Below are 23,739 nucleotides of genomic sequence, written 5' to 3'. Positions count from 1 at the left end.
TTGTACCTCTTATGCCAAACCATTCATTTCATATCCAGTTCTTTCTTCTGTAGCTCACATTTTTTCTATTTTTTTTCTCTAAGACTTTTATTTCATTTATAAAAATATTTTTAATTCTTGCTTCATTTCTTCCAGGTCTTCTAGTAGTTGAACTTGTGTCCAAGCTATGTTTTTTTTTGAGATTTTGCTATAATTGATTTTTGTTCAGAGATATTTTATTTTCCCAATTACATATAATAACAATTTTCTACATATGTTCTCCAAAATTATAAGAATCAAATTGTCTCCTTCCCTCCCTTCCTTTTCCCCTTTCAGAAATGGTAAGCAATTTGATCTGGATTATGCATGTATCATCATGCAAAACATACTTGTGTAAAGGGAACCTCTTCCCCCAGAAATCACGTACTTGGGTCATCCTACCTGTATCCCCATGCTGCATGTACTACATTACATGAGAGCACTCCAGCATGAGTCACAAGACAGTGGGCTAGGCACATTGACCCAGAAAGGAAAGGTTACAGATCCAGGGGTAAAGGAGAAGATTTAAAAAGCAATTTCAGGAAGTGTGCTCTCTCTATTCCCTTGGATGCAGCAGTGAAAGGACAGTGGCTGAGATAAATAGCCTTGTGAAGTAGAGCCATGTAGCGAGATTAGACTAGGCTTAAATGGCAGGATTAGAATAGGCTTAAATCTCCTTCTATCCCTATGCTCTCTATTTCAAGTAAATATTTATAACCTCTATGGAAATTAAGGACCAGAGTTTTAAATTTAGCTTTAACATACTTCAATATTGGCCATTGTTGTAAAAGAATACTCATAGAAAACCAAAACCTCAAAATAAAACCATAAATAAACTAATGTGAAAAATAGTATGCTTTTTTCAGCATCTGACAGTCCTTTCTCTGGAAGTAGATAGCATTCTTTGTCATAAATCCTTAAGAATTGTCCCTGATCATTGTCATCAATTTTTTTGATTGTATCCTGTTTTGTATCCTATTGTATCCTATCTCCTATAGGGAGATGGCTAGCATGCCAGTGGATAGTAAAGCCTCTGCAGAAGCAGCTAAGTGATACTATGGATAGAACACTGGGCCTTGAATAAGAAGACTTCAGTTCAATCAGACTTAGACACTTACTGTGTGACCCCAGGCAAGTCACTTAACTTCTATTTACATCTGTTTCTTCAACTCTAAAATGGAGATAATAAAAGCACCCCCCTCCTAGGGTTATGTGAAAATCAAATGAGACTATATTTGTAAAGCACTTAGTGTTGTGCCTGGCACAGAGTGAGTACTATATAAATGTCTCTCCTCTTTCTTTCCTCTCCTTCAGTCTTCTGGAATTGTGTTTGATCAGAATTCTTGCATTGATCAGAATTCTTAAATCTTCAAAGTTCTTTGTCTTTATAGTATTTATATTGCATAAATTTTTCTCCTGGTTCTGCTCATTTAAATCAGCATCAGTTCATACAAGTCTTCTCAGGCTTCCCTGAAACCAACCCTTACATCATTTCCTATGATACAAGAATATTTCATTATATCCATTTACCATTATTTGTTCAGTTATTCTCCATCTGATGATTGTAGTATTTATTTCACAGTTTCAAAGCTCAAATAAGATTATATCTATTTACTTCATAACCATATAAGGTTATAGAAATATAAAATATTGTTATATTTTTATCAAATAACCTATATAATCTTCTCTCTTGGTGATAGTGTATACTCCATGGTTTTGACATTCACCTTTATTCAGTGTTCCCAAATTGACATTTCTACCCTTGCCATCTTTTCAGAAATTCAAGTCTATATTTCCAGTTGCCTGCTGGATATTTTCTTCTGGATGTTCTACTGACCCCTCTAACTTGTCTACAACTTAACTTAATCCTCCCTCCAAATCTTCCCTTCATTCAAGTGTTTTTAATAGCAGTACATAGTCCCAGTCTCTTAAATTTATAACCCTATAGTCACCTTTGACTCCTTCCTGTCCCACACCCCACACAATTTAGTAAAAGCCTATTGTGTGCAAAACACATCAAAATCTTGTGATTTCTAATGTCTATGATATCTAGCATATAAAGCCCCTCTTTTTCATTCAGACTGCAATACACCCTAGTTTAGGCCCTCAAATATTTTAATAGCCTCCTTATCTGATCTTATACATCTACCCAAATGATTTTCCCATGACAAATCTCCTATTCTAAAACACCTTCCATGATTCTCCTATCAAATACAATATAAATTCCTGACTGACATTTAGACCCTCAGATGACTGACTTGACTATACATGTTCAACCTTATCTCATACTGCTCTCTTTAAAGTATTCTATAAAAGAAAGTAAAAAGGTCATGATTAAGAGAGGAAAACAAGATGAAGGGGGGAATACATAGACAGTAATCATAACTGTGAATATAAATGGGATGAAGTCACCCATAAAAAAGAAGCTGATAGCAGAATGGATTAAAAACCAGAATCCTATCAGATGTTGTTTACAAGAAACACATTTGAAGCAGGTAAACAAGGTCAAGTTAAGAGGCTGGAGCAGAATCTATTGGGCTGCAATTGAGACAAAGAAGGCAGGAGTAGCAATCATGATCTCAGACAAAGCTAAAGCAAAAATAGATCTGATTAAAAGAGATAAGCAAAGAAATTACATCTTGATAAAAGGCAGTATAGATAATGAAGAAATATTAGTATTCAACATATATGCACCAAATTGTATAGCATCCAGATTTTTAAAGGAAAAACTAAAGTAGTTAAGGAGGAAATAGATAGTAAAACTATACTGCGAGTGGGGTGGGGTGGGGAAGATAGGGGACTTCAACCTTCCCCTATCAGAACTAGATAAATTGAACCAAAAATAAATAAGAAGTAAGGGAAGTCAATGAAATTTTAGAAAAATTTGAATTAATAGATATCTGGAGAATAAATATTGAATAGGGATAAAAAGGAATATACCTTCTTATAAGCTAAGACATAAAAACATCACAAACAAACGCAGAAAAGCAGAAATAATCAATGCAACTTTTTCAGATCATAATGCAATAAAAGTTATAACTAAAAGGCTCCATGAAGAGGCAAAATAAATTAATTGGAAACTAAGTTAATTCTTCAAAACTGGTAGATGAAAGAACAAATCATAGAAAATCACTGAAAAGAATGACAACAGGGAGACTACATATCAAAATTTATGGGATAAAGCCAAAGCACTAATCAGGAGAAAATTTATGTCCTTCAGTGCTTATATCAACAAAAGAGAGAAAAAAGATCAGTGCATTGATTTAGTTGCATTGGGCATGCAACTAAAAAGAAACTAGAAGAAAAACAAATTAAAAATCCCCAGATGAAGCCTAAAATGTAAATCCTAAAAATAAAAAGAGAAATTAATAAAATTATAGAAGTAAAAGAATTATTAAATCAATAAATAAGATTAAGAGTTGGTTGTATGAAAAAATAGACAAAATATTGGTTAATTGATTAAAAAAAGAAAGAAGAGAATCAAATTGCCAGTATCAAAAATGAAAAGGCTGATTTTACCTCTAATGAAGAGGAAATTAAAGCAATTATTAGGAACTATTTTGCCCAATTCTATGACAATAAATATGACAATATAGGTGAAATGTATGAGTATGTACAAAAATATAAATTACCTAGGTCAACAAAAGAGAAAATAGAATACTTAAATAACCCCTCTCAGAAAAAGAAATTGAACAAGCCATCAAGGAACCCACCAGGAAAAAAAAACACAGGGCCAGATGGATTCCCAAGTGAATTCTATTAAACATTTAAAGAACAACTAATCCCAATTCTGTACAAACTATTTCACAAAATAAGCAAAGAAGGAGTCTTACCAAATTATTTTTATGACACAAATATGGTACTGATTCCCAAGCCAGGAAGACCAAAAACAGAGAAAGAAAATTATAGGCCAATCTCCTTAATGAACATAGATGCAAAACTCTTAAATAAAATTCTAGCAAAGAAACTATAGCAAGTTATCACAAGGATTATTCACTATGACCAGGTGGAATTTATACCAAGAATGCAAGGCTGGATTAATATTAGGAAAACCACCAACCTAATTGACCATATCAATAGTCAGACTAACAGAAATCACATTTATCTCAATAGATGCAGAAAAAGCCTTTTACAAAATACAACACTCATTCCTATTTTTTAAAAAGCATATCAATAAAAGGGCCTTTCCTCAATATAATAAGTAGTATTTACTTAAAGCCATCAGCAAGAATCATCTGCAAAGGGAATAAGTTAGAAGCCTTCCCAATAAGATCAGGAATGAAGCAAGGATGCTCATTATCACCACTATTGTTTAATTGTGCTAGAAATGTTAGCTGTAGCAATTAGAGAAGAAAAAGAAATTTAAGGAATTAAAGTAGGAAATGAGGGAAACTATCATTCTTTGTAGATGATATGATGGTATATTTAGATAATCCTAGAAAAACAATTAAAAAGCTAGTGAAAATAATAGATTTGGCAAAGTTGAAGCATAAATCATCAGTTTTTCTATATATTTCTAACAAAAATAAGCAGTAAGAGTTAGAGAAACTACATTTAAAATCACTCTAGGACAATATAAAATATTTGGGAATCTATCTGCCAAGACAAACACAGAAATTATATGAACACAACTACAAAACACTTTTCACACAAATAAAACTAGATCTAAACAATTGGAAACACTCATGGGTAGGATGAGCTAATATAAAAATGACAATCCTAGCTAAATTAATTTACTTATTCAGTGCCATACCTATCAAACTACCAAAAAATTATTTTATAGAACTAGAAAAAAATAATAACAAAATTCATCTGGAAGGACAAAAGGTCAAGAATATCAAGGGAACTAATGAAAAAATGTGATAGATGATGGTCTAGCAGTATCAGATCTTAAACTGTACTATAAAGCAATAATCATCAAAATAAGGGGTGGATCAATGGAATAGACTAGGGGTAAATGACCTCAGCAATCTAGTGTTTGATAAACCCAAAGATCCCAGCTTTGGGGATAAGAACTCACTATTTCACAAAAACTGCTGGGAAAACTGGGGAAAAGTATGGCAAAAATTAGTTTTAGATGAGTATCTCACACCCTATACCAAGATAAGGTCAAAATGGGTATATGATTTAAACTTAAAAAGTGATATTATAAGTAAATTAGGTGAACGTAGAATAGTATGCCTGTTAGATCTATGGAGAAGGGAAGAATTTAATACCAAACAAGAGACAGAGAATATTACAAGATATAAAATGAATAATTTTGATTATATTAAATTTAAAAGTATTTGTACAAACAAAACCAATGCAACCAAGATTCAAAGGAAAGCAACAAACTGGGAAAAAATTTTATAACACATTTCTCCAATAAAGTCTTAATTTCTCAAATATATGAAGAACTAAGTCAAATTATAAGAAATCAAGTCATTCCTGAATTGACAAATGGTCAAGGGATATGAACAGGCTGTTTTCAGATGAAGAAATAAAAGCTATCAATAATCATATGAAAAAAAATCATATGAAAAAATATTCTAAATTCCTCTTGATTAGAGAAATGCAAATCAAAACAACTCTGACGTACCATCTTACATTTAGCAGAGTGGTCAATATTACAGCAAAGGAAACATACTAAATATTGGTGGCAAAATTGGGACACTAATGCATTGCTGTTGGAGTTGTAAATTGATCCAACCATTCTGCAAGACAATTTGGAATTATGCCTAAAGGGCTTTAAAGGAAAGCATGCATTTTAATCCAGAAATAACACTTTTAGGTTTGAATCCCAAGGAGAATTTTAAAAATGGGAAAAGACCTGTTTCTACAAAAATATTTATAGCTGTGCTTTTTGTGTGGCAAAAAAATAGAAAATGAGGGGATGCCCCTTGATTGGTGAATGGCTAAACAAATTGTGGTATATGATGGTGATAGAATACTGTTGTGCTATAAGGAATGATGAACCAGATGATTACTTTAAGAACTGGAAAGACCTCCGTGAACTGATGCAGAGTGAAATAAGCAGGACCAGGAGAACATTTTACACAGTAATTGAAACATCATGGGACAATCAAATGTAATTGACTTTGCTACTAATAGCAATACAGTGATCCAGGACAATTCTGAGAGACTTATGAGAAAGAATGCTATCTACATCTAGAGGAAGACTGTGGGAATAGAAATCCAGAAGAAAACATGATTTATCACTTGTTTATATGGGTATATGACTTGGGGTTTTGGTTTTAAAAGATTACTCTAATACAAAAATGAGTAGTTTGAAAATGGGTTTTGAGTGAGATATATATATGTATAACCCAGTGGAACTGCTTGTCAACTCTAAGAGGGGAAGAGGAAAAAGGGGAGGGAGACAGCATTTGAAATGAGACTGAAATAGAACTAAGGTTTCTAAAATCCAGTAGATACTTATTAAGTGCCTACTGTATGTCAGCGACTGTGCTGGCTGCTAGAGACCCAATTAATGAAAAGAAAGGCAGCCCCTGCACTTAAAAAGTTTACAATCCAATGGGGAGAGACAACACACAAAATGAGAGTGGTCTAGCAGGTAGGGAGCAGGGACATCAGCCATGGACCCAGACAGAGCAGCCTTTGTCCTCTCTAAAGGAAAACAGTGGGAGAACAGTCAAACTATATCAGCAGCAAGGAAAAGAGATAAGAAAAGATGAGCTTACCTTAGGAGCTCCATCTCATTCCACAGAGTGGAAACCAGGCATCACAGCAGATGCAAAGTACAGAGGGGTTTACCTTCCAAAAGATGGATGTGAAATATTGTCTGTGGAAAACAGCCTGTTGGCCAGTTTAACTGGAATGTAGACTGAGTATTAGGGGGAGAGGGGGAGGGGAGTGTGCCAAGGAATGGGATGTGGAGATGAGAGAAGAACAATGTACAGTCAGCCTGGAAAGATAGACTGGAGCTAGGATGTGAAGGATTTTAAGTGTCAAACAGAAAAACTATATCTAGTGACAAAACGGAAACCTGTTGTCATAATGTGGAGAAAGCAGAAGAAAAGTTATTAGATTTGGATTCAAGATGTGTGTTTGAATCCTGGGTCTGTCTGCTATTTATTTACTGTGGGCAAGTCTTTTCCTCAGTATCAATTTTCTTGATTCCAGTAAGGAGGCTAGACTGAGATCATCTAGGAAGGGAGGCCATAGTTATCCTGTTTTCCTGAAGGTAACCAACCATCTTTCCTCCTGTTATACCATTTTTCAACCCATAGCACTTTACAGAAAAGAACATAGAAGTAGGCATCAACAGAATTTTAAACTATTTTGGTCAGCTGGATACAGTTTATTAGAGAAAGGAACACAGGCTACAGGGACCTCAAGAAATTATATTTGTGTTTAGGAACTTGTATCCAGGTAACCATAGCCATTCCCAAGATCACAGGATTGCCAGGAACTAACTTGCTGTGTCAATTCCTCACCTAAGTAGTTTGTGAAGTGTATTGTAGCACATTTCTTGGACCAAGAACCTGAAAATATCTCATTCAAGTTCTGGAAGAGCCAAGCATCAGGACCACCTTGACAGTATCTTTTGTTCATTTTATTTTTCTTTTATTTGAAAATATAAAATGTTCAACTTTTCTTTACTGTCAACTATTTCTTCTGGTGTTTTCTAAAGTAAAGTAAAGGTGTTTTCTTGTGATAAAGGGATGAAAAGGGAATAAAAATCAAAATATACAAACTATTTGAATAGATTCACAGTAGATTCAAATCAGCAGGAATAGGACAGGCTGTCAGCTTTGGAAATCTCAGTAGTAGAAAAGGGGAGGGTTGGGAGTGAATAAGCATTTATTAAATGCCTACTCTGTACCAGGCCTTGTGCTAAATGCTTTGCAAGTATTAGGTGTATTATTGCACAAACAGATTTCTCAAACAAAGGCAATGCCTGATCATCTGCAGTGCTACCTTGACAAAGTGAAGCAACTTACTGAAATTCCTACTTGCAATGGTATCAGCTCCTTTCTTTGGGAGTCTAGGGATTTTTGCAGTCACACACCATACCACATGTGCTAGCCATAGCTTTCCTCTATTAAGTGCTGGAATGATTGCCTTTGTTCCTTTATACAGGAGAAATGTCAAGAGCTAGAAAAGATGCAACTACATCTCCTATAATGCCAGTCAACCGAAAGGATTTTGTAACCACAGCCACGTCACCATTCCAGTGTGACACTGCCAGGTAAGCTGCTTGGGAACCTTTGGTTTAACATTCCACAGTTGCACCCATTCCATCTGGCCAATTTGGGGGAAGCAGTGGAGTTCCTTTGGGGCTGTGCTCTAATGTGAGATGGATAATATAATTTCTAAACTGCCCTATCTTTTGACATTTATAGTAAGCTTTAAATTGCTTATTAGAAGAAGAAAAGTAGAAATATGCCAAGTTAGAACATTTTGTTTTTACTTAGATTTTCAAATGAATATATTTTATGCTTAAAGTCTTGCTATATTTAATAGACATGTAAATAATTGAAAGAGTTAGTGCTAACCTCTGTTAGGCCTTAAGTCCACTGGAAGGTTTTAATCACTTTGCATTTTTTCCAAGTTTTATCAAATGGAATTTTTCTAAAATGTATCACACAGATGTTATTTTATATTTAATGACAAGTAGCAAAAACACATTAAGTCAGCAGCTTTGATTATACTGTGTGCCTGCTCTCAAGGCTTCTCCATAACAGAAATATCACTTTTACTCCAGTAAAGGGAAGTAGGTTTGTTTTCACTGCTATAATGTTCACAATAACTTTATCTCATTTTGGGATTATAGCTCCCAAGACTGCATGTGCATCCGCATGTGTGTATGTGTGTGTACATGTACCATATTTGTTAATGAAAATTTTAAATCAATAAAAATCATATCTCTTATCCACATGATGACTTCTGGCAATAGAAATTGAATTGGTTCTGGACCAAAAGGATGATTGGCTCAATTGCTTGGGGTGAATCAAGGGGAAAAGAACACTTGACAAAGCTTTAAAGGTGGGAAAATATAATCATTTCTCCCAACCAGTACATATCATGAACTAAGTGAACATTAGATGGTCTCTCTTGTTCCCATAGGAGAATGATAGGGTTTTTTCCCCTTCCTTTTGTGGAAATGTTTGGTATGTTATCATTGAAACCATTGATGATTTGGATAGGTTTTGCTTTATTCCCCAGTCGAGGTGAAATTCATCTTTTGAAGGAGATTATTTCCTACTCAGTGCCCTGATATTCACAATTCTATAGTGTAAGGACAAAAGGACATTTTAACACCAAATACTCCAATAAAAAGGCAACAGTAGTCTCATTTAAAACAGCCACACCTACAGATATCACTGTGGAGGATGAAATTCCTATAGTGCCACTGGAGGCTCCTAGACAGTATATAGAAACAATGCCACAAATTACATTATTGAAAGGGAATCTGTAAAAATACAAGTGATTAGCTTGCAACAGCATTTCAGAAGTTTATTTATTGTATAAGGAATAGAAAATTCTATCATCTCATAATGCATCTAACAACATCTCTCCCCAATGAGAGGCTCTTATTGAAATACATGTGAATTTGACCAGGTTAAGTAGCCTTGGTATGCTTTTCCTTACTCATGGGCTTCTTTAATTGACAATGGTAAATGGACAAAGCTTTCTTCAAAGACCTAAAGCTGATCCTATCCTTCATCAGAAAACCTGCTTGGGCAGCAGGTCCTTCCCAATTTATCATTGAATGCTTATAAGCTTAGACTGCAAGTTTAACTAACTAAATTAATCGATATCGAGAATTATAGCAGCTTTTGTACAGCAGTTAAGGGACTGTCAGCATGTTAGTGATACCAAAGACCTTTGAGGGGTTAATCACTTAATCAACAATATTTCTTGAGACAGAAACTTGTTATATGAAGTAACATATCTCTTAAGACACTACCTCTCACTATCTATTTAATGCTGAGATAAATATCAGCCACAAAGGGGCTTAGTTTGTGTTTACTTGAGGAGGTTTGTGGTTTTGAACATTTATATTCCTAGCATCTCCTCAGACAAGTGTGGATTATAAGGTTGTTTTTTTCATTGGAGGGGACCAGTTATAATCTTTTAACCTTACAAAATGAACACTTACTGCTTATAAGTCTGATGATTTTAAAGAAGTGTTTTGAATCTATTCTATTGGTTTGGGGAATAATGGCATCTCAGCCTTCTCTAGGGAAATGTACTGTAGGCCAAAGTGTGTATAAGACTGTTAGACCATAGCAAGAAAGGCCCATAATTAGCTATGTATAATGTAACCACTGCCCTTACATTTGCAACCTTTCTTGTTAGAGTGCTTCCACTCTGTGCCATTAGTATATTTATACTCTTGGTTCTGCTGCTTTTGAACTAAATTCACATTTGCCTAAAATATTGTAGAATACCTGGTTTAGAATAATCCAGACTGGCTAACAATTGGAGCACCAAGAAAATTCAGCCCATCTCTTTTTGAGAGAGTGAGTTCAGTTGGAAGGAAAGGAAAAAAAAAGAAAGAAAATCTGGATTTTCAGTCTTTACACTGAATTTTCTTGCTATTGCAGACATAAATCAGACCTTTAACACTAATATGTTTTTGATGGTTACCTTTCTAGCATGAAAAAGAAGATTAAAATGTTCCCGTCATTTAGATTTTGCAGAATACCCTCAATACATACCGAGTATACTATATAAGCCCTGCAGAGTTTTATAAATCTATGTTAAAATTATTGTATAAACTTGTGTTTGTTATGGGGTTTTAAAAGCAGGCTTCTTTATCTGTTAGTCCTTAACAGTTCAGATTAAATATAAAGATTCAGAATATTCTTAAAAAATGAGTATTTGACTAAATAAAATAATGTGTAGCATACCAGATTTTCTCCTTAGAAGTGCACACTGGCACATTATGGATCCATTATATAAAATGCAGAGTTGAAAAAAGATTCAGAGCTATGAAAATCAGTTACTGAAAAGACGTAAGTAGATGCTTTCCAGATCTCAGTATTTGATGTGTTTGAGTTATTTTCATTTTCAAGCATGGAGAATGTGAAGTGCATGATTTTTTATAGAGAACTTTTTAGTTACTCACAAACTCTTAATGGGGAGGAAAACAAAACAACAACAATAAAAGCCTTTTATTTTCATCCCAACAAACATTTTAAGGTTCAAGGGAGAGGGAAAATAGAGGCACTTCCCCCATCCAAACCTAAATTCCAAGCATTTTTAAGACTTGCAAAAAAGAGTGGGGGTGGAGAGGAAGCTGATAGGAGACAAGTTTTCCTTTTTTCCCTGAAGAGAGCTAACGGCCAGAAAAGTCCAATATAGTTCCATATGCAGGTGATAAAACCAGACGTTGGCAAATTAATCTCTCTTATTCACCGTGTAGGTTGTTAATTGTTCTCTCTGCTGGCTGTTGATATAATGTGAAATTTTCATTCCCCATTCAAGATGGAAAAAGTTGTGGCTGAAAATGTTAACATTTGCATTTTTATTTGTTGATTTATTTAAAGGACAGCCTCTCTTACAGCAATCCATCACTCGGTGACACCCCAAATATGAATAATGTATTGTAGACTTGCGGTTACAATGTGTAATAAGTGCCAGAGACAGTAGAGGAATGTTAACTATGTTGCAAATGTAATATTTATCGACTCATAAAGTTTATTGCTTTCGAGGTTCAATAATACTGACCATAGGACATTAATATCACTTATCTTGATTTTAGTTGGGCACCTTTGTATGTAGAAATATCCCATCTATCTCATGCTTACAAAATAAATGTGAAATTTACAGCACCAGTAAGTAGGGTGTTATGGTGTTTCTGGATGAGAGCTGCAGTGCTCGGTTCTCACCATTTCACTTCTTGGCCTCCAGCATTGATCAGACACCTCTAAGTTGTCCCAGACAGTAAGCACAGTAGTCATCTCTGCATAGGAGGGTGGAATAGCTGAACTGTGTGAAGACATTTATTTCCACTTGGCTGGGACAGGCAGCATTCCATTTCAGCTGGAGAAAGGGCTGGGAGAGGGGGCTCTTTTCTCTCTGTCACTCTGAGCACCAGGTGGGAGGTTGAGATTAGAACCCTGAGATTTGGCTCTTGATAGAAAGTTGAAGAAATCAGTTTTCTTGTATGGCATCTGTCTTGTGAAGTAATGTCAAAGTTCACTCCTTCTTCGGTGATCAGACTCCATTTAATCTTGTAGTCTCTGTGCCACAGAGCACCACAGGGCACCTGGGACTTCAGTTCTAACCCAAAGCTATAAAAGATGAAGTTGGAACAGGGACTTTGGCTTTCCAAAGCTAGGGAAAGGTCTGCTCCAACACACAAGCTATTATTAATTAACCCTTTCATGCCTGCCAGAGTTAATGTATCCATTAAAAACAATGAAGATCACACTGGGAATATATCTGACTCTTAGCAAAAAAAGAAGTAATGTTAATTAGCAACTGTCAGCTGTAATTGTCATCCTCATTAAGATGCAGAATTATGTATTTCTTAGTTATAAATAACCTTTCTAATTGTACTTGATGTATGCCAGTTTAATCAAAAAGTACACTTGCAAACAGGCAGATATTTGCATTAATCTAGCACTGGATCTTCAAGGTTTTTTGATAGTCTTTTCTTTCAGGTTTAACTCAGAGAAAAAAGATCTACTACGGTTGCATATCACTTATGTATTAGTGACTTTTTCTATTCAGTTATGTAGAACTGACAGGATTTTCTATTAAAATTAAGTTAAATATCTTCTGAGATTGTTCAATGTAATAGAAATCTTATCATTTTTGAAGCAATTGATAGGGTTTCCATCACTCAAGACTTTTGATAAGAAGTTGATTATTGTGCCAGCCTGATAAAGCTGAACATCAGGCATATAGCAATCAGGCTAAAATGACTAAGGCATTAGAGTGAAAGTCCCCTTCTACCTGAGCTCAGAGGGCAAGGTGAGGCTTGTGTTCTTGTGCTTCCACTGGGAGGTCCAGTCTGTTGTTCTCTTTTGTGAGGGAGGAGTAAAGTGAAATATCAGGATTCTTACTAAACCATTCTTACAACTATATATTGGTGAATTTCTACTTCTGAGATTCTGCCAATGTTGGGGACCTTTTTGTAGGGAGCAGAGTCAACTTTTTTACCCACTGGCTTTTGCAGGAAAAGGTAAATTCTTTCTTACATACTTTGAGCTTATAGTTTGTTATTTTGTTTTTACTGTGTTCTATAAGAGCTTATTAGTTCTTTCTTTTGTTTTCTTTTCCTTAGAGCCTGGTTGGGGGAACAGAAGGGGGGTAGAAAAAAATACTACCAAGTTGTTTGGATCTTTTTTCCTTTTTGGTCAAACTGTATGAGCACTATAAGTTGAAATCATTTTGAAAAAAATGCCTTTTTGTATTATAGTCACACACACACACACACACACACATATACTCACATAAATGGAGACTGATCAGGACACATGAGATGCTCCTTGAAGGTGGATTATCTGACCTCTCCTCACTGGTATTTGGAGTACCAAGAATTGTAATGTGAATAATGGAAAATTTCATAGGGCATATAATGCTTAACTATCCTCTGTCAGTACCAAGAAGACCGACACATTCCTTTCTAAACTTAAATTGCTATTGTTTTAAGATATTTGTCTTTGCTTTTATTTGAAAAAAATTTGACATGAAAATTCAGTATGCCTGCAGTACAAATTGTGATGGCATAACCTTAAAAGTGCTAGACACATGACTGGGCGAGTGTTTTTGCATCAGTTTCTGTTAATACCCACCCTGTTAGAGTGTAAACCAAGGCTGGAGTGTAGGCACTTTGGGCAGTGTCTGGTTTCTCACATAGATATACTTCTGATAATTTAGAAATTAGGCAAGGGTGGGAATCATGCTAATTTGCTATCCTAAAAATACCAAACATACATAATATCTGAGGTAAAAATAACTGCTTTGGGAGTTTCTGCTGTCCAAACAGCCTGAAGTTTTTTGAGCATTTATCAGACTATTCAGTACTCAAGTAGAAAACTTGCAGATAATAATAGTTTACTAATTATAATTATTATTAATAATTATCATATAATTTATGTAGTCTGCATTTCAGATGCCATACAACAGCCCTATGATAGAATCAATGTTTATTAGTCATTTTTCTTATTAAAAACTTAGAGAAATTAATTAACCACAATAACTCAGCTAGTAAGATGTAATCAGAACTCAGACTCAAGTTTTTTGATTCCAAGTAAAGTCTTCTTTCTGATACCCTGTGCTGAGTATTTACCTGAGCTAGATATTTGTGATCTAAGATAAAAACCCTCCAGAGTCATGATTGCCTGGGATTTGTTTTTTTATTTATGTTAAACTCAGTACATAAGCTTATGACTAGGTCTTCTCAAGTGATTGACTGAATAAACTAGAACTGGAACTTAAGAAAAAGAAAATCATAATTAAAATTAAGCTTCTGGAGACCAGGAACTGTCTTATTATAGTTTCTATTATTAACAGATAGCATTGTACTTACTAAATGCTAATAATATAGGGTATTCAATAAATGTTTATTTAATTGAATTGAAATCTCTGATTCTTCTTTTATGTCTTAGGTTACTTTTATTTCAGACTTCTTGATGGTATTGAAAATCAGCATATAACTTGCCACAACACAGAGAGCACATAGTTAATGGCTATGGTCAATTACAGTCATTATTATAAAATTTCTTTACTTGAAGAAACATTTATTGGTGCTTACTTCAAACTTTGAGGTAAAAATTCTATTTTTTAACAATGGCCTCCTTAGAATCTTGCCTATTGAACACGCTGCCATTTTCACTCATATCTTCCCCAAACATTATTGTTTACTTCTTTTTTACCAGCAAAATGGGGCGTATCAAAACTCAATTGCAGGAATGAAATAAAAATTAAAAGGATCTGTAAGATACTTTAGAAAATATTTTATTAAATGTAAAGTAAAAATACAGTTATGCCTCTTTCTTTAATCATAAATAAAGCCAGGAGGGACCTTAGAAATGATCTAGTTCAACTTCCCTTATTTTAAGATGAGAAAAATGAGGCAAAAAGTTTCACAGCAGTATATGAACCTAGTTTCTCTAATTCTAAATCCATTGTCCTTTCTATTACAGCTTGCTGCCAATCAATGGCATAAGCAGTTGGGGCTTTTTGAACCCCAACATATCCCAGAGCACCTTCCTTTGGAGCTCAAAGCACATCATAGACACCATTTAAATAAATCACTTTTCATTTGATTTTCAAAAGTCATTAAGGCAATAGAAGTTTGAGCCCAAGTAACCTGTGATTATTTTTCTTTAATATTAGCATATCATAATATTTAATATCTTATAATATCACAAATGCCTCTTTCCAACATTTGAACCTACCTACCTACCTTTATGTCTCCCTATTTCATCATGTGTTTCATTTATTTTGCTTTGGAGTGGGGATATTAAGCCTGGAAGAAATATACTCATAGTTCCCACCATAAAGAGGAATTCTCAGGAAGTGTATGTGTGTGTGTGTGTGTGTGTGTGTGAGTGTGTGAGAGAGAGACAGAGACAGAGATGGAGACAGAGACAGAGACACTGAGACTTAGAGCACAAAGTGGAGAAACATATTTTGGAAATTATGGTACCCATTTCATTTCCTTTAGACATGATACCTAATTCTGGTTAGATCCTGAGTACAGAGACCAGTGTTTGTTAATTATTAGTACCAATCAAAGTAAATTCTGATGATTTTACTCCCTGGGGAAGGAGTAAAGGCAATCCGAATTAGTGAAAGATATGGCTTCTCATTATTTAAAAGAAATTTAATAAACCATCAAATATTTACTACATGTCCACTATGTAGAGGGTTCAGCTTAGCAAGGATAAAGGGTACCTCTTCAGGAGAGACAAGATAAAGGAGGAGATAATGAGGATGAAGACATAAGGGTTATATGAAATAAGGAAATGGGGAGGAGAGGGAGCTCTTAGTGAATACCCTCAATTTTTTCAGTGAAATATGAGAAATGATTCTCAGCTAAGAGGGGTGGAGAGAGGAGGAGCCATCAGAAGTTTGAGGAGGGATGAAAAGACTTAGAAAACCCACTGTGGTTTCTGGGAGTGAATTGATTAGGGAAATAAAAAAGGATTATCTTGCCATGATGAAGCCCCAGATATAATTATGTATCATAAAGTTGTAGTGGACCTTGTTAGCATGGTTTCTTGATTTTCTCAAGTTTTATTCAGCAACACATGAATAGAAGTGAAGGCAGTAGATAATGGAAGTGACAAGGCTAGGGTTTGAAAGAACAAGGTTAGCAAGAAGGTAAAGAGGTGAGAGACTTGAGGAAGGAGGATGATGCCAAATATGTTAGAATGTATCTCTCTGAGAATAGGGACTGTGTTTGCCTTTATAGCCCAAGCACTTAGCACATAGAAAGCACTTAATAAATATTTGTTGACTAATAGAATGCAAACTCCTTGAGAGAAGGAATTGTTTTATTTGTTGTATTTGTATCTCTGTCACCTAACCCAGTACGTAGTACAGGAGACACCTAATAAATTCTTGCTGATTGACTGAATAGTATGAGATTCTTTCAGAGGAATACTGTAATTATATGATTATATATATATATATATAGACACACACACACACACACACACACACATATATGCATATATATGTGTGTGTGTCTAAATGTATGTATATATCAAATGCTTTGCAAAACCTAGTAAACTGGAATTAGAGTGTTTCCTTGATATTATTGTTTTCCTTGTAAATTTCATAACCAAACAAAAAAAGGAAATATGGTTAATCTATTATGGCTTGATCTTGAGGACCATGCTGGCTCTTGTTTTTTTTTTTGTTTGTTTTTGGTTTTTTTTATTAAACCCTTGTACTTCGGTGTATTTTCTCATAGGTGGAAGATTGGTAAGGGTGGGCAATGGGGGTCAAGTGACTTGCCCAAGGTCACACAGCTGGGAAGTGGCTGAGGCCGGATTTGAACCTAGGACCTCCCGTCTCTAGGCCTGACTCCCACTCCACTGAGCTACCCAGCTGCCCCCATGCTGGCTCTTTTTATCGCTGCTTCCTTTTCTAGATGTTCACCACCTATCTGTCTATCAAAAGGTAGGCAACAAATTTATGCCTGATTAAGTGGCAAAACACTGCTGTAGACAAGCTCTGTCATAGTGCCAAGGAGGGAGCTCTCACAGTAATCTGAGAAGACTTCACTGAGGAGTAGGTGAGTCTTGAGAAATGAGCATTATTCTAACAAGTTGAGAGGCGAGGGCAGAGGCATTTCAGGTTAAGTAAATTTTTTTTTTATCCTGGGACTCCATTCTAGGAGCATAGGGCCACAACCAGTAGGCAATGGGACACACAGTCGCTCAGGGTCACCCAGCTGGGAAGTGTCTGAGCCCAGACTTGAACCTAGGACCTTTCGTCTCTAGGCCTGGCTCTCAATCCACTGAGCTAGCCCAGCTGCCCCTACTTTAGGTTGCAGTTTCTTTAGCAGATGTAGTTTTTACAGGGTGGGGTTGCTAGCCCCACGCCCAACCCTCCTCCTTTTTCATCCCGGCTAGGGACCGTCCTTGGCCCAGGAGTGGTAAGGGTGGGCAGTAGGGGTCAAGTGGCTTGCCCAAGGTAAATATATACTAAAGGATAAATGGGGCAAATCTATTTGAAAGGCAGTGATTAGATTACTCATGATAGACAAAAGGTTTTTGGCACTGGGGTTCCATGAGAAATAGTGTTGAAGAAGTAGATTGGTTGGATGTGTAAAGATTTAGAATTTAGTACTATAGACAATAAGATACTTTTGAATGTGTTTCTAAGCCATAAAATGGCAGGATATTATGATATGTAGGGAAATTAGTCTATAGTATATGGCAGGAATGGGAGAAGGGTATAAGATTTTGAGGCAAAGATTCTGGGCTCAAGTTCTGATCCTACAAGGGTCTATGTAAATTATATAACCTCTCTGGGCCTTGCTTTCTTTACCTGTGAAATGAGAGCTTTGAAGTAGCCAATCTCTAAGGTCCTTTTTATCTCTGAATCCCTTGATCCTTTAATGAGGTAGATTGGATATGGGAAGAGACTAGAGGCAGGAGGCTATCTGCAGCTGATTCTGCTACAACCTCCCTTTTGGGGAGGGCAATCATCCTGTCAAAGTGATGGTTAAGGATATGCTACTGGCAAAGATGTTTTAAAGCACAATATCTGTAACACCAAGAATTGTATGAATATAATTCCTGTGTCTGATGAAAAGATCCTTCTTTTCCTTAAGCTCTGATGTTTGGCCCATATTTTAACTTCTTCTGTTAAGAACCATTAATATATTTATCTTTTCCTTTTGTGTACATGGATTGGTAGGATCTATATGAATAAGTAAAGAAAATAAAAATAAATGGATGATAAACTAAAGCAATGAGGATGTAACATGAGCTCTGGTAACCAGTGCAGATCTTAGAGAATTATGTATTAGTTAATAGTGATCCTTTCCCCCTCCCCTTTTCCCTCCTTCCCTTTCTTCAAGAGTTAGTCTTACCACAGGAAGTATATGCTTAAGAAAACGCACATTCTTACAATCCCTTCTATTTACCTTTCAGATAAGATCTTGTTGCTTCTTCATTCCTTTATTTCTTAAAAATCCCCTCAAAGGAAAAAAAAATCCCCTCAAAGGACTCAAAATGGGAAACTTTTGTGTTTTATTGGCTGAAACCATTGCAACTTCAGATTTTAACTTTACTTACAGGACACATTGACTTGAATATCTTATTTCCTTGGCCACCCTGTATTAGATGGATATTATGCCTTCCATTTGTATTGTCTCAAGGGACTTGAACTCTATAGAAATTTATAAATACATTCAAGACCATCAGTTTGGGGCTCCCTGTTGCTTTGTTCACTGGATTTCAAACTGGTCAGATCCTTAAAATAGATTCCTAATCTTCTCATTGAAGAAGACCTTACCAATAGTCTTACACAGGTTAGCATTGCTTCATTTCTTAACCCTGAGAAAATTTTAAGTGGCATTTGTCTTTTACAAAATAGATTTAGAATATCATAGGATTTAAATTTTATGGAAGAGACTTTCAAGATCATCAAGGCCAGCCTCATGATTTTATATCTGAAACAAGTGACATGGTCATAATTACCCAGAGGTAGTAAATGGCAGAGCTGGAGTTCAAACACAGACATTCTACAAACAGTATTGATGCTAATTCTTCAGCATCTTAAGGTGTTGTCTCTATTTTTCCTAAATATAGAAAGTCAGATTATAACCATCTGCTGGATAATAAAGTTTATCTTGGGATTTAACATGCTCTTCAGACATCTGTTTGTTCAGGTGACTAAAAGCTGCACCTGCACATTTAAGTTGATGTTAGATTTCTTCCTCATTGTCAACCTTTTGTGAAGATCATTGAATATAATCAATGTTCTTTAGACCAGGGTGACCTTTTACTCCCTTTCCAAGGGCACCTGGCATATCTGGAAAACTTCATGAGTATGTGCCAACTTTTCTCAACTATTTTCTCATTTTACCTCCTGTGGTAAATTACAGCACTTGTATAATTAGAATCTGCTCCCCAGGACTCAGTTCCAGCTTCCCATGTTCTTTCTCATGTTATGTACTTACATTTTGGAGATAAAGTTTGGGTGTGACCCCATCCCTTGCTCATTTCCTGTGAATGTGGCTGGGAAAACTTCTCTTTATTTTTGTTCTTTTATTTCTTTTACTTCAAGTGATTATTAATAAATCTTATAAAATATAATACTTGGAGTTATTGGATATTAATTTTAATCTTACACACTCCAGGAAATTTGGAATGGCAAAGTTTGGGAAATTTTGCTTTAGATTTTCACCGCCAAACTGAATTTTTGAAACTGGAAACTGATTATGGTGAACTTGTCAATCATGTCCTTATAAAAGGTAGCAAACCTATGTCTACCAAAAAGAACTTTCGGCAGGCAGAAGTAGTTCTCAGGATAGCTTGTGAGGATATCTTCCCCACAGCAATGGACAACAGGACAGGACTATTGTAATTTCTTCAGTTGAAAATGTTTTCTTTATTTAAAAAGTGTAACATTTATAGTACAGTATTCTTAAAAACTGTCACTTTCAGTCTCTAAGAGCTTTGGGCCATGATTCAGATTCTCCTGTGCCCACTCTGATCCTTTTAGCAGCAGTTTCATTAGTTCTTGATACTTCATGGATCATTGACTTGAAGATTTGCCTTATCCTGTCAAAACTTAAGAAAATTTTGGGGTTGGCTCTATTGCTCTCCAGAGAGAACTAATGACAAGCAGATCCCAATTCATGAAGCATCTTCAAAATTCTCATTGTGGTGTATTTTGGTGGCAATATTCATCATCCACCATTAATATCTTAAGATGGTTGGTCCTGAGTACTTAAGCAGGTTGTGAATATTACCTAATTTCAGATCTCTCTCAGCTCATAATCAGGTCATCTTTTCTTCACACTGAATCAAAAATCATCTTCTGATTCTGTTTTTTTTGGGCTTATAGATGCTTCATGATCTTTCATTTATAATTACTACAACTTTACCAAGTGTCAAAAGCCTTATGAATGTTGTCAGAAAACTGAACCCAGAACCTTTCACTTTAAATCCATCATTTTTAATTTTTTTAATTAGTTAAAAAAATTCTTACTGTCTCTCTTAAATCAGTACTGAGTCTTGATTTCAAGACAGAAGAGTATTAAAGGCTAGGCAATTTGGGGTTAAATGACTTTCCCAGATTCACACAGCTATGAAGTATCTGAGGTTAGATTTGAACCCAAGACCTCCCACCTCCAGGCCTGGCTCTCAGTCCACTAAACCACCTACCTGCCCCGTAAATCCATCACTTTTAAAAATTATACACTATAGACTAATACTCCCCAAATATCCTAAGATCCTGTCACTTTTATCATGTCACAGCCATAATGTATCTTGGTAGAGAATATGGATTACTCTTTACAGGTACTGAACATGATAGATTTAATAGCACTCTAAGTGATGCTAAAACTTGTACGCTGTGGTTGATTCAAATTTACCACTTTTTTAATGTATTCAGTTTGGATGTTTGTGCTTTTTAGAATTGAGGCCTTCCTTGATTAGATCTTTAAATCTTTCAATAAAGTTCTTCTGTGACTTAGCTCTTACTAGGTTTAAAAGATGACTTTGTGGACATGGATCAAATTAATTTGTGGACCCTGATGTCACTGATATTAAAAAATTAAACTTGATTGCTTTTTTATCTCTGGTAGAGAGGTTTAATTCATGACTTATTTACTTAGTTGGCCTTTTGTTTTGTAGTAGATTAGCAGAAGTTGATAAATATTGTTTCTTCCTCTGTGTGAGTAAAGGTGTGAATATAAGAAAGTAGAGAGGAAGAGAGAGAGAAGACTGACTACAAGCAGAATGAATGAATGGATGGATGGATGGATGGACAAATAACTATCACTACATGGCAAGCACCATATATATAAATAAGATAAGTGAGAGAGCTCCTTTCTAAAGGAGTTCATCCTAATTGGAGGAGATAATTCAAATGGCAGAGTTTAGCTAAAAAGGAAGTGGAAAGTCCCAGAAAACTTAAGAAAATGCAGTGGCAGGACAGATAGTAAATTCTGTTGGTTCTTCATCTCACTGGATACATAGAGTTTCGGATTCCCAATTTATCTAAGCAGACCTGTCCAGCCATGGCATTCTTCTGGCCCAGCCACTTCATGGAGCCTGAGCAACCCTTAGTATGAAGGGGAGGGGGAAAGGGAAGAGCAAAGGAAAGGCAAGAGTAGGGTCAGCCTCCCTTGTGAATCCTTCACCCCTCTCTACTTTCATTAGATCTCAGCTCTGTGGGAATAAGAGGTAGGGGTCAAGGCAAAACAAAGGGAAGGGTACCCCCACTTGAAACATCATAAGCTGTTTCATAAAAACAGAATACCGCAGAAAGCAGTTTAGAAATACCTGAGCAGGTTTTTCATTTATTTATTTGTTTGTTTGTTCTGTTTCTTAGAGCACATGAAGAATATATCCTTCCTAAATTCTGACAGCTTAAAAACCTTCTGGGTTTTGTATTCATTTTGAATTATTTAAGGGAAATAAAAGACATTCTCGAGCAATGGGATTGCTTTTTGTTTTGAATGGTGTGCATTGAATAAATAAAATGGTGTTGGAGAGTATACTTTGTGGATTTTCCTTTTCAGGGTCCAAAATATCCCATTCTAGGACACCAAGAAGGACTAGGAGTACCATGTACATTAGAATCAAAGAAAGAAGGGATAGAAATGTTAATTAAAACTTATCCTTCAACCAGAACTGCATCTCCCTTTCCCCCAGCACTTGGAGAGTTGGCCCCTGGGCATGATTCTATCCTCTAGCAGCAACTTCATTCTTTGGCAGTAAAGGAACCAACTCAAGATCCTTACCTTCTGACTACTCGAAACATTATTATTGCTAAGAAAGGACGGCTTGTTATTAACAGTAATATTTTTAAGGATCCCTGATCCAGAGATTTCATTGCTTTACTATTACAAATCCCCATCCACCAGGGCTTTCTTCCCTTTTGTGTTTCTTGTTAATGTCCTTCTATAAATCTTCCACCGGGAGAATGCCTAAACCCTTCAACAAGCCTCTGCTGGGGGGCCAATTAGGTGCCAGGCACCCCAACATTAAGTATTGCTGTCTTTTATTCCTCATTCTCCTCCATTTCCTAGTATGTCCGATTATGTCTCTTTGAGGCCCTTCACCATGAGCTCCCTCTTTTCCCTTTCTCTTCATCTCAAGATTTTTTGACATTATCCTTACCTCTCTTTTCTCTCTGTCTTTGATAATGAGATGGCCCTTCTCTTTGGAAAGGCTAAACCCTCTATATGTACCCTTGATCTCCCTGTGCAGAAGATTGCCTCCTCAGTCATCCCTACTGTCTCTTGAATCTTCAGCCTCTCCCTAACTGGTTCCTTTTCTACTGCTCTCAAACTTGACTAACTATTCACCATCCTTAAAAACTTTCACTAGACCTCACCATCTCTTTATGCCATCACGCCACATCTCTCCTTCCTTTCTCAGTCAGACTAGATGTAAAATTTCTACACTGGCTACCTCCACTTCCATTCTTCTTACTCCTCAGGCCTTTGCAGTCTGGCTTTTGAGCTTACTGCCTAACTGAAACCATTCTCTCTGAACTCAACAATGTTCTCTCATTTGCCAAATTGGATGGTCTTTTCTCATTCCTAATCCTCCTTGACCTTTCTTCTGCAACTGATTCTACTGATTACCCTCTCTTTCTGGCTATTCTCATCTCAGAGTTTTTGTTACAGGTTTTTCTCCCATCTGTTTAATCTTTCTCAGTCTCTTTTTCTAGCATACCATCCTAGATGATTCTTCCTAGCCTCATCATCCTGTAATGGTGGGTATTCCCCAAGATTCTGCCCTGAATCCTCTTCCTTTCTCTCCCCACCCTTTCAATGTCCTCATCAGACTCAATAGGCTTAATTATCATTTCTATGAATATGACTCGAAGACCGTTATGTCCAGCCTCAGTACACCCTACATTTCAGTCCTGCATCATCACATCTGTTGCATCATTGAAACTGGATGTTTAAGCTATCTGCACTTCAACACATCCAAAACAGAGTTCATCATCTTTCCCTCTAAACTCTTCCCTCTCCTAAATGTCTCTATTTCTGTCAAAAGCACCACTATTCTTTCATTCCCCTAGGCTTATAACCTTGATATTATCCTTTCAGGG

At 35.9% G+C, this 23,739-nt stretch overlaps 1 protein-coding gene across 1 annotated transcript in view; it reads left to right on the top strand.

Moving 5' to 3' along the window:
* Positions 1 to 23,739, top strand: part of KIAA1328 (KIAA1328 ortholog) — a 529,485-nt gene that overhangs the window by 459,980 nt on the left and 45,766 nt on the right. Inside the window, exon 11 of the mRNA XM_044664948.1 lies at positions 8,101 to 8,209. Coding sequence (XP_044520883.1) covers positions 8,101 to 8,209 — 109 coding nt within the window. The remainder of the gene's footprint in view (positions 1 to 8,100; positions 8,210 to 23,739) is intronic.

Source organism: Gracilinanus agilis, chromosome 1, assembly GCF_016433145.1.
Source record: "Gracilinanus agilis isolate LMUSP501 chromosome 1, AgileGrace, whole genome shotgun sequence".
Classification (NCBI taxonomy): Eukaryota; Metazoa; Chordata; class Mammalia; order Didelphimorphia; family Didelphidae; genus Gracilinanus; species Gracilinanus agilis.
Note: the sequence above shows the minus strand (reverse complement) of the source record. Positions and strands in the feature narration are given on the sequence as shown.